The following is a 14,982-nucleotide window of genomic DNA, read 5'->3' on the forward strand; positions in this document are numbered from 1 at the left end:
ATTGTGCAGAGTTTGTGTTGCTTAAAAGCTGAACCTCAGATGTGTCTACAGCAGTTTAATATGTGTGAATGTAAGAGTGGAAGGGCATCCGCTGTGTAAAAACGTGCTGGATAAGTTGGTGGTTCATTCCGCTGTGGCGACCCCAGATTAATAAAGGGACTAAGCCGAAAAGAAAATGAATAAATGAATGTTAATGAGCTCAGTCCTGATCAAAACTATTAAACTGTTTAGAAAATTACAGGATTTTAACTTTTTAATTGCCAAGTTCACAAATTATCTTACTGATTTTATTAAATAACACACAAAATGATATATTTTCCACATAGAAAGTACTTGTGGACTGGATTTTATTTACTTTTAATCACAGTCTTGGACACGGGAACGATTAATATTAACACTGGCTTTGATGCGTTGTTAGATTTTCATTTTGTTTCCCTAATTTACTGTTAATGGCTGTTTCTGCCCTATTGACTTCCGTTATAAGCTCATTTAATGTTGCATAAATACACAATCTTTGTATTTGTTTACTCCATGTTGTTCCGAGAGCTGAGATGTATATCTTGATTTCCTCAGACACATCAAGGTAAGTGCTCAAAGGTCATTCTCACAAACTCACAGACACTTTAACTTGCTGTTATACCCCATTTTAAATCTAGAAACTAAGCTTTTTGTTGATGGACATTTATTTCCAGAACCTTTCATATCTCTGTTCCTCAGTCGTGAAATGATCTTCCAAAGCCTTTTTCTAAAGGGTTATGGCACCAACTAATGATCAATAGTAGAAAAGTACAAATTTTACCTCTTCCCAACAGGGAAAAAACACCAACAATCAAAAATGCATGACTGTATGTTTTTTGTTTTGAAATAAATGTGGTTATAAAGGAAGTCAATTGGGCAAAAACAGCCCCCAACAGTAAAATTAATCAAAAACAATGCATCAAAAGCAATGTTGTGTCACATGTCCAAGACTAAAACGTAAAAAAAATCCAGTTCACAATCACTTTTCATACTGAAAATATGTAATTTTGTGTTTTTAAACCAAATTAATCACATCATTTATGAATTTGTCAGTGAAACAGTTCAAATCCTTTCCAAAGCTATTTATTAGTTTTGATCAGGACTGAGATTGATTACCAGATTCATGCAAAGAATTTTGAATATATATATATTCTCACACACATATATATATATATATATATATATATATATATATATATATATATATATATATATATATATATATATATATATATATATATATATATATATATATTCAAAAATATGTATTAAGAGATGTTTTAAAGTATCTTAAAGAAAGTTTTTGTTTCTTTAAGACGATGTATTTGTGTTTTTATTGTCACGAAGGCATTCAAGGATGTTTATATTCTTAACTATATATATTTGCTTTTTAATCGTCACGAAGTCGTTGAGGAAAGTTTTCAAGGGAAAACGTTTTTTTTTTTTTTTTTTTTTCAAGGGAAAACGTGAGAACTTAAAGCACGCGGTCGTAACGTAGATCTCCCGCGACGGCGCAGCAGGAAACATACGTCAGTAGAGCCAAAATGGCGTCCGTGATCCTTCAGTCTGGTGTGGGCTAGCATGAAACCTACCCGATTTACCCTGAAATGACACATTTCTGCTGTTATTAGTCGGATTACTCAATTCTATCATCAAAAAGAATCGGCGTTATCCTCAAGAGGACGCGTTTTGATGCTGTGAGGTAAAGTACAGCCGCTGTTTGTCGAAAGTGAAAGTCAAGCGCTGCGATTAGCCGGTGCAGATCTGATAAATCATATTTAAAACAGCTAACGTTAATAAACACCGTATTTATTGATAAATCCGCAGTTTTATGCGTACATTTCGCCTTTTGTGGTTTATTAATAAAGCTCTATGACAAAATAGCAGTGTAATTTACTCGCATCATATCTGTCAGAGATCTGCCATGTTTTTCCTCAGATTTATCACTTACATTTAATATTTTCTGCCATTTTGAATCGTGTTTTACGTGTCATATGTTTTGAATGTCTCCATCACACGTGATTCAGCATCATGGGAGGTTTATTTCCATCCTGCCGCAGGAGTGACATGGCAGATCTGATGCATATAAACACAATACGATCGATTATCATTCATTGACAAATATCTGATCATGCACAGGTCATATAAGTCCACAGTAACATAATAATTAATGTTAAGTAACGTTATAATATGAATACACAAGCAGTATCTGAAAAGGCATCACTGATGTGTCATTTATTATCTAATAAATAAAACCTATTATAAACATAAGTGATGAAGTGGCAGTCTACTTTTTAAGACTGCTTGCTGTCATTTACTTTGGGGTGATTTCAGTGATGATCACACACACACATACACATTTCAGTTTCTTGTGTTTGATCTTTAGCAACTTCCTCTTGTGTTGAGGAGAGAAGGAAAGATCTTCCTCTTTTCTCAAGAGCTGAACGTGCCCTGAATTAAGAAACACTTTTGCTTAATTGCAGTTGTTTTAGGAAAGTAGTTAACTGGGATGTTAATTGTGTCACTGGAGGAAATTTTGAGGTTAGGTTGGTTTTATAGTCTCACATTCAGACTTTCTCCTTAATAATGTCAAGTTAGAAAGGTGTTGTTTGCCAATTCTAAATAGGTAAATCATTATAGCAGCCACTGTCTATCAAAGCACATTATTTACTGTCAAATAGATAGGCAAGGCAAACTTTATTTATAGAGCACAATTTTATACGACCGTAGTTGATCCAAAGTGCTTTACAATGGGATGAAATATTTGAGAAAATAAAAGATAAAACTTTTATTAAAAATGTAAGAAAAGCAAATATATGTAATACTAAAATACAGGCGGTTCATTCCGCTGTGGCGACCCCATATTAATAAAGGGACTAAGCCGACAAGAAAATGAATGAATGAATAAAATAAGGTATAAAAATTACACGTATGAGTCACTCAAAGGCAAGAGAGTAAAAATAGTGCTATTTTGAAGTCATTCTTGCTGTAATTTCAGACCCAATATTTAAAGTATCATGGTAAACAATATAATGAGCGTGTCACAAGTTCATTTTACTTTGTGTTTGGTGCTTCTAATTTCCACTACACTGCGAAAAATATAGCAAAACCAGTAATTATGTATATAATGACTTTTAGACAAATGGATTCGTTCCTTGGGTCTTCATATTCATGAAATTATAAGATAGATAATTTTTGGGAGGGTTCATATCAAATGGTTTTCTAATTTTAAACATGATAAATGTGTTTGTGCATATTAATTGATCCGTTGAAAGCAGTTTTTTTAGTCATTTAGCAGACGCTTTTATCCAAAGCGACTTACAAATGAGGACAAGGAAGCAATTTACACAACTAAGAGCAACAATGAATAAGTGCTATAGGCAAGTTTCAGGTCTGTAAAGTCTAAGAAGGAAAGTATTAGTAGTATTAGTAATTATTTTTTTATTTATTTATTTATTTTGGGTACAGTTAGTGTTATATTCAGAGAGGCAATTGCAGATTAGGAAGTGTAGTGGAGACTAAATAGTTGAGTTTTTAGTCGTTTCTTGAAAATAGCGAGTGACTCTGCTGTTCTGATGCAGTTAGGGAGTTCATTCCACCAACTGGGCAGATTGAGCGTGAGCGTTTGCGAAAGTGATTTCTTCCCTCTTTGGGATGGAACCACGAGGCGACGTTCATTCACAGAACGCAAGTTTCTGGAGGGCACATACATCTGCAGAAGTGAGAGCAGATAAGAAGGAGCAAGGCCAGAAGTCACTTTGTAGGCAAACATCAGAGCTTTGAATTTGATGCGAGCAGCAACTGGCAGCCAGTGCAAACGGATGAGCAGCGGAGTGACATGTGCTCGTTTAGGTTCATTAAAGACCACTCGTGCTGCTGCGTTCTGGAGCAGTTGAAGAGGCTTGATAGAGTTAGCTGGAAGCCCGGCTAGTAGAGAGTTGCAGTAATCCAGTTTGGAGAGAACAAGAGCTTGAACAAGGAGTTGAGCTGCATGTACAGATAGGAAGGGTCGGATCTTTCTGATGTTATAGAGTGCGAATCTGCACGATCGAGCAGTTCTAGAAATGTGGTCAGAGAAGTTTAGTTGGTCATCAATCGTTACTCCAAGGCTTTTCACCATTTTGGATGCAGTAATGGTTGCCCCGTCCATCTGGATTGAAAAGTTATGGTGTAGAGTCGGGTTGGCAGAAACTACAAGCATTTCCCTTTTTAGCGAGGTTCAGCTGGAGATGATGATCTTTTATCCAGTGTGAAATATCCAACAGGCAGGCAGGATTTTTATTATTAGAATGCTAAATGTTCTACTCCTATTCACATTTTACATTGAAGGGTGTTTACAAAATATTGGCCCACCAGCAAGTAGTTGCCACATATTCAAATACAAATTTCTTGAAAAAAATGTATAAACCTAAAAGAGAAAAAAAGCAAAAGTGATTGTGATCTATAACGCGAGATGGTCGTCGACATGTTTAATTGCGGCCCCATTCACGTTTGCCTCATTCTTAAAAAGCAGAACACGCAGGATTCAGCACATAAATTCACCAGTTACTTCCCGCCAGCAAGTAGTTGCCACATATTCAAATACAAATTTCTTGAAAAAATGTATAAACCTAGAGAAAAAAAAATGCAAAACGTGTTCATATAGGACACTATTAACAAGGCTACATGCATGCAACCATTTAGAAAATGTGGGCAAAAATGGGTTAGAGGCGATGGCAAAAAGAAAATAGATCTATAGATTAAACCGACAAGAAAATGAATGAATGAATGAATATCAGCCACCACTTTGAGCCTTCATCATCATGGCTTGATTGTGTGCTTGCTCATATTTCAGCATGCATACTAACATTGTTGCCTTTTATTTTGTAGAAGAAAACCAGCATTTCCACTCTGCTTGATGTGTGATGACATGTTACTGCATTTCCTGATGTGCTGAAAGAGGGTGTGCTGATAGCAGACGCACAAAATACATTTACTTCATTGCTCCTTTAAAGCAAACTTTTACGATATGCATCATCGCACAATATTTTGATCATTTCTATTTGTTGTGCAGTGCTGTTGTACAGTAAGAAACACGTTACATCATCTGCAGGTCTTCAAAAACATGAACATTTAATGTGTGTGTCTCTGTGTGTTTTTGTGTCTGTCTGTTTGTGTGCGTGTACGCCTGTCTGTCTGTCTCTCTGTGTCCTATGTTTGTGTGTATGTGTCCGTCTGTCTGTCTGTCTGTGTGTGTTTCTGTAGGAGGAGATGGCGGGACGCAGAGTGGAGTGTTTGTGGAAGCGTCACGTTGTGGAGCAGCTGAAGCAGAGAGACAGAGTACAGCGTCAGGCCTTTGAGGAGATCATACACCAATGTAAGACACACACACACACAATTTATTGATCCATTGGTAAATTGAATTATTTACGTATGCATTGTTAAAGGATCTGGCATCATTTAATGGCGACAAAGTGGCTCAGTGGTTAGCACTGTCACCTCACTGCAAGAAGGTCGCTGGTTCGAGTCCCGGCTGGGCATTTCTGCATGGAGTTTGCATGTTGCACAGCAGAATGAACCGCCAACTATTCCAGCAAATGTTTTATGTAGTGGATGCCCTTACAGCTGCAACCCAGTACTGGGAAACACCCAAACACACTCATTCAAACACACTCTCATACACTACAGCCAATTTAGTTCATCAGTTCCCCTATAGCGCATGTGTTTGGACTGTGGGGGAAACCGGAGCACCCGGAGGAAACCCATGCCAACACAGGGAGAACATGCAAACTCCACACGGAAATGCCAACTGAACCAGCCGAGGCTCAAACCAGTGACCTTGCTGTTTGGCTACCGTGCTAACCACTGAGAGATTGTGCCGCATTATATTCATATACATGCCATTTTATTAAATGCAAACAATCGTGCATTGTTTTCCTGGTGAATATGGTTTCTTCACTCTGTTTGTCTTCAGATAACCGGCTGTTGGAGAAGTCTGATCTTCAGGTTGTTTTTTCTGAACGTCTCCAAACTGAGAAATATGAGCAACAGAACAGACACGACCTCAGGTGCTTATGGGAAACTTTTTTCTTGCATTAAGTCCTTTCCTACACTACAACACAACTACAACCTCTGTGCCTGTAATACTGAGTTCATTATTTTGTAATTCATCCTAACATTAAGGAGAAGGAAATGACGTGAGAGAGAAGAGGAAACAGTCTAGCAATATAAATGCAAAATCTGGTTAGTCATTAGTAGAGAGAGAGAGAGAGAGAGAGAGAGAGAGATTCATCTGTCACAAGGATAAATTAATTCAGATGCACTATTTTGGAGACAATTTACTTTTTTGAGATCAATATTGGTCATCTTTGGTTTTAGATCTGGTCAGTATATTTTTTATTTTATTCATTTATTTTATTATTTTAAAATGTTATTTATTTATTTATTTATTTTTTAAAGTATTCATTTTATTTTTTAATTTATTCTATTTAATTTACATTTATCTTATTTAGTTTGTATTTTTTTGTTCATTAATTAATAAATTTTTTTATTTTATCTTTATCTTACATGGGTATATAAAGAACGTGTGTGTGTGTGTGTGTGTGTGTGTGTGTTTCTTATTTTATTTATTTATTCTTTTTTTATTTATTTAAATTATTGGGTTGTTATTTTTTTAACTAACTAATTAACTTATTTTATTTTCAATTTATTTTGTGCTGATTTAAATGGGTAAATAAAACTTATATATGTAAATAAAAAACTTGTGGCTTAAGCTTTTTTGTTGTATTTTTAAATTTAAATGTTTTATTTGCAATTTATTTAAATAATGTAGTTTCATTTTTTTTTATTCATTAACTAATTAAAATGTAATTTTTTATTTATTTTATTTTTATCTTTTATGGGCAAATAAAGTACTGGAAATTATTATTTTTATTTAAATTATTTGGTGTTTTAATTTTTTAAATTAATTATTAATTAATTTGTAATTAATTCTTATTTATTTTTAATTAGTTTATTTCACACAGAATTGGTAAATAAAGAACTGGTGACTTCAACATTTTATTCTTATTCAGTTCTGAGTCTTTCCTTTATATACTGACGGCTGTTTGTGTCTGCTATTATTCTGTTAAAATGTATTCAGTTATTTAACCTATAATTTTGTATTTAATGTTTAATGTTTTGTAAAGCTGTTTCTGCGAAACTCACAAGAACCCCATTGTGTTTCTCTTTGTCTGTGATTCTGTCTGTTTGTGTGTGTATATGTCTGTATGATTGTGTCTGTATTTGTCTTTGTTTGGTTGGTGGTTTGTGTGATTTTTGTTTGTTTGTTTGTGTGGGTTTCTGGTTGTTTGTACTTGTGTGTGTATTTGTTTTGCTTGTTTGGTTTGTGATTTGTGTGTGTTTGTTTCTGTTTGTTTGTGTGTGTGTGTGTTTATGCGTGTGTATATTTGCTGTGTAGTCCGTGTGTGGACGGCGGGCGCAGTGATTCTCTGCAGCAGGAAATGTCTCAGATGCGGATCAGACATCAGGAAGAGCTGACGGAGCTCCACAAGAAAAGAGGAGAGGTGAGCGTTACCACCTCGATCATTTACATGTCAACATCCTCATTTACATATTAAGCAGCTTCACGCGTGCTAACCAGTAGACCAGTTTCACAAGTGTTTGGGTGAGGTTGCATCTCAATAGCTGATTCTGTCTTTACTTGCTGGCATTTTGTGTAGAACTTAAAAAAGATTATTTGAACAATATTGCAAATTGGTAGCCATCGACATTTTGCATTCAGCAGCAAAACAGTTGAATACGTTTGAAAGTGATAACTTGGTTAAAGTATATAGAATCATGTTTTCTTTTGGCATTTCTCAAATATTCTCACAACTAGTCAAACGTATATTAAATGTTATTTATTGCTGATTTACAATAAAATGAATATTGATTAAATTGATTATTTATATATATATATATATATATATATATATATATATATATATATATATATATATATATATATATATATATATATATTTATATATACAGTTGAAGTTAGAATTATTAGCCCCCTTTTGATTTTTATTTTCTTTTTTAAATATTTCATAAATGATTTTTAACAGAGCAATGAAATTTTCACAGTATGTCTAATAATATTTTTTCTTCTCGAGAAAGTCTTATTTGTTTTATTTCGGCTAGAATAAAAGTAGTTATTAATTTTTTAAAAACCATTTTTGGGACAAAATTATTAGCCAAGTCCGGGGGGCTAATAATTGTGACTTCAACTGTATGTGCTCAAAAATAGAAAACTGTTCAAATTGTAATAATTTTTCAGTTTTAATATTTTTACAGTGTTTTCACAATAGACTTTATGCTGCGTTCATACCAGACGCGGAATGTTTGTCCAATGCGAGTGATTTACATGTTAAGTCAATGCAAATGCGCGAATAGACACCCTGCGGTGCGATACGCACGAATGGCGGCACGCGAATTGCACGAATAGCGCCACGCGAATTGAAACTTTTGCTCATTCGAATTGCTTGTTTCAAAGTCTTAACTTCAGCGGACATTCGCGCCACGTTAACCAATCAGGAGCTTGCTCTTGTGGGGGCATGATTGTGACGTACACCTGTTGTTGGAGTCCCAGGGAAAATCCACCTGCCGACACCGACAACAGTTCATCAAACTGGGCTCGGCTCAGTCAGAAGCACCGCTGAAAGCCTCCATCATCCAGGTTCAGTTTCTGGAAGAGTTTATGAGCTCACAGAGCTGGATGCACCTCTGAAAGGATGTAGTGGACTCAGACACGAACCCAAACGTATCGACGCTGTTTTTCAGCCTTCCTAAAGCACATAAACACTGTTATTTTCTTCGTAAAATCCATGTTAGCCATTTAGCAACGAAGCTAGAGTCACTGGGCAGATAGAAGCCCTGCCCATCACGCGAATCCGCGTCTGTTCTGAAGTGAATTTGACGCGCAAATGAAGCAGATTTGACACGAGAATGAAGCGAGAAAACTCAAGTGTTCACACGGCTATTTACGCGTGAATATCGTGATTTATCCACGTGTTCCACGTCTGGTGTGAACACAGCATGAGACTTGCAAACACATTCATAATTTTTTGCGCTGATAATTGTTGTGGGAAAAGTAGTTTTTGGATAAGTGATACATGATAAAATACATTTTGGTTTAGTATTATTCTTTAATGCTTGTGGTTTTCTTTGTGTGTGTTTTGTTTTTACAGCTGGCCCAGAGTGTGATTGAATTAAACAACCAGATCCAGCAGAAAGACAAAGAGATCCAGAGTAACGAAGTCAAGTGAGTCTACTGTGTGTTTACGTAGGCCGGAGCATCTTTCATGGGCATAATGGATAGATTCATAGAAAATATAAGGAATTAAATACATTCTTTTCTTTTTTTATTTCATATACAGTTGAAGTCAGAATTATTAGCCCCCCTTTTAATTTTTTTTTTTTCTTTTAAATATTTCCCAAATGATGTTTAACAGATTTAGGAAATTTTCACAGTATGTCTGATTTTTTCTTCTGGAGAAAGTCTTGTTTTTTTTATTTCAGCTAGAATAAAAGCAGTTTTAAATTTTTTAAACACCATTTTAAGGACAAAATTGTTAGCCCCTTTAAGGTAAAATATTTTTCGATAGTCTACAGAACAAACCATCGTTATACAATAACTTGCCTAATTACCCTAACCTGCCTAGTTACCCTAATTAACCTAATTAACCTAGTTAAGCCTTTAAATGTGACTTTAAGCTGTATAGAAGTGTCTTGAAAAATGTCTAGTCTAAAAATTATTTACTGTCATCATGACAAAGATAAAATAAATCAGTTATTAGAGATGAGTTATAAATACTATTATGATTAGAAATGTGTTGAGAAAAATCTGCTCTTCGTTAAACAGAAAATGGGGGAAAAATAAACAGGCGGCGAATAATTCTGACTTCAACTGTACTTTATCTTATATAAATATATATTATTTTATTTATTTTCATATTTATTAACAAACTGACAGAATTTATCATTAAAATTAGTGATAATAAAATAAGAAAAACAATTAAATGTAGGCATAAAATGATAATATTTTTAAAAAATAACTCTGGTGTGTTCAGGATGCATGAGTCAGAAAACTGTGACAATTTAATAATTTATTATTTAGTCCCAAGAAATGTCTAATTTTTTCAGATTAAACTTTTTTAGATTTTTAATAATATTTTTGAAGGATTCAAGAATTAGCTATTTTTTAATTGTATTTATTTATTTTTTTAATTTCTTGCTTATTTATTTACTTATTTGTTTATTTATATAACCACTTGCATGTTTATTTACTTGTTTACATATTTATTAACTCACATATTTTTTTATTAAAAGTGATAATCAAATAATAAAAATAATCAAACATGATCATTTTGGGGGTCTTCAAAAACTAAATTTTAGACCTTAAAAAGTCATAAATTCACCAAAATATTGTGTTGTAGGTCTTAAATCGTTTTAAACAGGTCTCAATTGTCCTATGTCCATGTAAAGCTACCCAGTCATGCCAACAATCAACAATCCATCTAAAAAAAAAAACATTTTGCACATTTAACAAAAGTTATATTTATTAACTTGATCCTAATGTGTATGTATAGAACTGGAGTTTGCTTGTTGTTACGTCTTTTTAGATGTTAATATTAAACTAGGAGTAGGTGACAACATACAATAGTTTAATGTGTGTAACAAGCGGATGGAGAAAGAAATGAACTGAAAACAAAATATCACTGCACTTATTTATTGCCCAGACTTGCAGTGAAACCAGTGAAAATATATTGTACAGTGAACGAAAACTATTTACAGTGGTTAAATGATGAATTACCTGGGGGAGAGGAAGTAGTTAGATGTGCTTAAATCAAAGAAATAAGTATAACAAAACTCAGAAACTGTTTTCAACAAACTAAACTAAATATGAAAAGAAAAGCATGAAAAGAAACATCTTCAACGTCTTAACTAAACTGCTCTAACTAAAAACAAAACATACAGAAAGCAGCACGTCCTCCTGAACCTAGTGAACTAATACAAATTATGCATCTCAGTGTTGTATATGTATATCGCGCGACTTACTCACTCCTACCCCTCTCCGAGGTATCACTCTCAAACAGGTCAGTTAACTGGACAAGTTCACAAGCAAACACAAAAAAATTATTCAAAGATGATTCCTTGGATTTACTCAATTTTTTACGTTAAGTGGTTGTAAACAATTTATTTATGCTGAATAACAAATAATGCTGAACAAACAAATAAAGTTAAACATTATTAACCTAATTTGTTTGTTTAAATTCAACAGAAATAAATAGTTTGGAACAGTTTTGCATGCAACACCAGGGTTCAACGCTAAGGATTTTTTTCTACTGGCCCGATCGGACCAGTGGTTCAGATTTTTACTTGCCCTGCCAATATTGTCACTGGCCCCACCAAAAAAAAGTTAATAGCTATTTCTTAGCCACAAATAAAACAAATGTCAAAATGTTTGTAAATCTAGAATTTAAATATTTAAAAAATGTTAATAAAGTATTTTGCAAACAAAAGTAGCAAAATGTGCAGGTATTTTTTTGCAAAACAAAAGATGGCTGACCTGCCAAACTAACGGCAAACTGTACAAAACATCACTTCCTTTTTTTGCCGTGGTGTACCCTCGTAAAAGTCTGGTTCCAAGACGTTATACACAAATGTTTTCGTTTAGCATCATCACTCGATGTTGCCGCCATGTTGCTGTCTCTTAGCTGTACTGGTTGTTATGGAAAAAAATAACATGCTCACAACATCCAATCAGATAAGAGGAACCGAGAAGGTAGCATTTGAAGACTTAAAAACACAAACGGTTTCTGTATTCTGTCTGTATTTGCACGCAATTGACAAATAGTCACAGGCAAATTAAACTAATAGTGACAGGGCATTAGTGGCCCAATCGGGCCAGTAACGATCCTGTCTACTGTCCCGAGCATCTCACACGCTGGCCCCGGGCCATCGGGCAGTCCTTATTGTTGAGCCCTGAACACTTTTTTTCGGTGCATTATCAAATCTCAAACTTTAGACAAGAGCATTAAACACTAGCAAAACACATTCTCTCAGGCTAGCCCTCGCAAGAGAGACTGTCCTCACAGAGACCCACAGAAAGAATAAGAGTGAGAGAAGGAAAGAGATCGCCATAGCAGTTTGGGCTCGGCTTTTAAACGCTACGCCAACCAGCGATTGGTGGCGCAAACCCAGCGTCAGCAGCCAACGTCATCAGCACAAAATGCAGATCCTCCAATGCCGTTCGTACCTGTAACACGCGCATGTAATGACACACCCACATACAAACAAACGCACACACACATCCAAAACACGTTCTGCAAGCGAACGTCACACTTGTTTTGACATGTTATGTAAAATATGCGACTTTTTGCAGGGGAAATTTCTACATCTTTTTTACTGGCCATTAGACAAAATCCTTAGTGCTTTTTCCTGTTTAAGTTTGAAATTTCATTCATAATGATCTTGAACAGCTCTTAAATTTGACTTGGCCAAACCCTGCATAAAACAAGACTATTTTAATAAGTTTTTTTCAATAACTCTGGTGTGTTCAGGATGCAGGAGTATCTGCAGCAGATCTCGCAGCTGGAAGGAGAGTGTCGTGAGCTCAGGAACTGTCTGGCGGATTTGGAACGAGCCAATCAGACGCTGCGAGACGAGTACGACGCCCTGCAGATCACGTTCAGCGCTCTGGAGGAGAAACTGCGCAAAACCACCGAGGACAATCAGGAGCTGGTGACGCGCTGGATGGCGGAGAAAGCCCAGGAGGCCAACAGACTCAATGCTGAGAACGAGAAGGACTCCAGGTCACTAACACACACACGCACACACACACACACACACACACACAGACCAATGAACTGGGTTTTAATACACACTTGGGTTTGTGTGATTGGGTGTACACAATAAATGTGATATAATCCACTAAATGCGATTAAAAAAAAATCTACATTGCAACTAGGGCTGGGTGATTTTTTTTTTTTTTTTCCCTCGATTAATTTGAATTTGCATTTTGACGACGATTTCATTTTATATTAAATCGAGAAATTGCGATTTAAAAAGAAAATAAAAATAATTTGATACATTATAATGGCACCAATGCGCTTTGGTATGAAGCAGGTCGCACACCAGAAGCGCCGTTCGGCGACGGGCCGCGCAGCAACACGCAACGCCATGGATTTTAGAATGCTAAACAGGTTTCTATACACACACCGGCGCTGCCCAGCCACGATTCAGGATGCAGTTCATATTTCAGCCGCGCCACAGAGCCCCATCTGATTAGTTTCATGTTAAATACCATGCGAATGTGCGCATCTGGTATGTGATGCTTTAAACTGTCATGTGCGCGCCGTGTCGCGGCGCTTCTGGTGTGCGACTGGCTTGACTGACTGTTAAAGCGTGAAGTCATGTAGGATTTTACTTGTTGCATTAGTCTGAGTCACGTCTGGATTGTCAAGACATTCCCTCATCAAGTCGATAAACTCCATCTCAACATGTATGAAGCAAGTAAAAACCTGCCATGTAAAGAAAAAACGCGCCTATCTTAGTTCGAATCGCGCTGATATTTTGGTTTGAACACGAGAGTGAACAGAGGTGAGCAGCCGCTGTAGCAGTGAAAATGAAAGTACCCGCCCCCATGACGTCATTTAGCGGATCTAGTTGAAAACCAGACAGATCAGGCAGCATAATACAGAGAGTTGTGCAAAGCGCATCAAATGATCGATATTTAAAAGGGGAAAACAGAAAAATAGATTAAATATATTTTTTTTTATATTAGACACACATCTGGTTCTTGTATTTGCTCCTGCTATACGTCCAAAACTTCACACATTGGGTTAAATTAGACTTTACAGTTTCCATGTTCAGTCTTTCCACTGTATCAACCTGTCATTCAATCAGAAGACAAAGTCAAAGCCGAGCTGACAGCCAGTCTTTCCTTAGCTCAGCAAAACTTGCAAAAAATACCTCTGTATTCCTGCAACTGCAATATTTACACAAATATTTCTTATTCAAATCTTCTGCAACGATTTATAACTCGTGAATTTGTTTTACATTTATTTACACCTTGTTGACCAATTTAAGTTTGGCATGGTCATTAAAAATACAATGTTCCTTTACCAGATGGGTTTTCAAGTTACTTATAAAGAGAATGCTACTTCAGTCATGTTGTTGTTATATTTTAAGTTGACTAGTTACACAATAAAAAATCTTAATCGTGAATCGGTCAAACTTTATAAAAAATCTAGATTTTTTTTTTTTGCCTTATCGCCCAGCCCCAGTTGCAACATTACTAGGCATGGGATGATAGCTGGTTTCAAAGTTTACAGCGGTTTGGAATAGTCTAGGTTTGTAGACCACTAAAATTGTCTGTTATAACATTCCTATGGTACACAGTTATTATTAGCCCTCCTGTGTTTTTCTTTTATTTATTTTTTTCTCTTCTTTTTTAAATATTTCCCAAATGATGTTTAACAGCTTGAAGAATTTTTCACAGTATTTCCTATAATATTTTTTTCCTCTGGAGAAAGTCTTACTTGTTTTATTTCGGCTAGAATAAAAGCAGATTTAAATGTTTTTTAAAACCATTTTAAGGTCATTATTATTCGCTCCCTTAAGCAATATTTGTTTTGATAGTCTACAGCAGGGCTATTCAATTAGTTTGTCGTGGGGGCAGGTTAAAAAAAATCAACCCAAATGAAGGGCTGGAGAGATATGACTTGCTATATGAGTGATGACACAACAGCATATAAGTGCCCATATGCTGTATTTCTGCTCCTTAAGACACCCATATTGTATTTTTCTACAGCAAAATGTTAATATATTGTATTTTGATACTACATAATATCAGTGCATTGTACAATACACTTTTTTTTTAACAAGCATTCAAATGTATTTCAGAGCACAAGATTAGATTCAACTTTATTGTCATTACGC

The 14,982-nt window shown here is 35.3% G+C and overlaps 1 protein-coding gene across 1 annotated transcript in view; it reads left to right on the top strand.

The window, feature by feature from the left end:
- The first annotated feature begins 1,546 nt into the window (after window positions 1–1,546).
- Window positions 1,547–14,982, top strand: part of atg16l1 (ATG16 autophagy related 16-like 1 (S. cerevisiae)) — a 46,259-nt gene continuing 32,823 nt past the window's right edge. Inside the window, 6 exon segments of the mRNA NM_001017854.2 lie at window positions 1,547–1,720; window positions 5,263–5,374; window positions 5,972–6,065; window positions 7,457–7,562; window positions 9,228–9,301; window positions 12,603–12,854. Of these exon segments, the coding sequence (NP_001017854.2) occupies window positions 5,269–5,374; window positions 5,972–6,065; window positions 7,457–7,562; window positions 9,228–9,301; window positions 12,603–12,854 (632 nt within the window). The 5' untranslated portion in view covers window positions 1,547–1,720; window positions 5,263–5,268.

The sequence above is a fragment of the Danio rerio genome, chromosome 15 (genome assembly GCF_049306965.1).
Source record: "Danio rerio strain Tuebingen ecotype United States chromosome 15, GRCz12tu, whole genome shotgun sequence".
Lineage (NCBI taxonomy): Eukaryota > Metazoa > Chordata > Actinopteri > Cypriniformes > Danionidae > Danio > Danio rerio.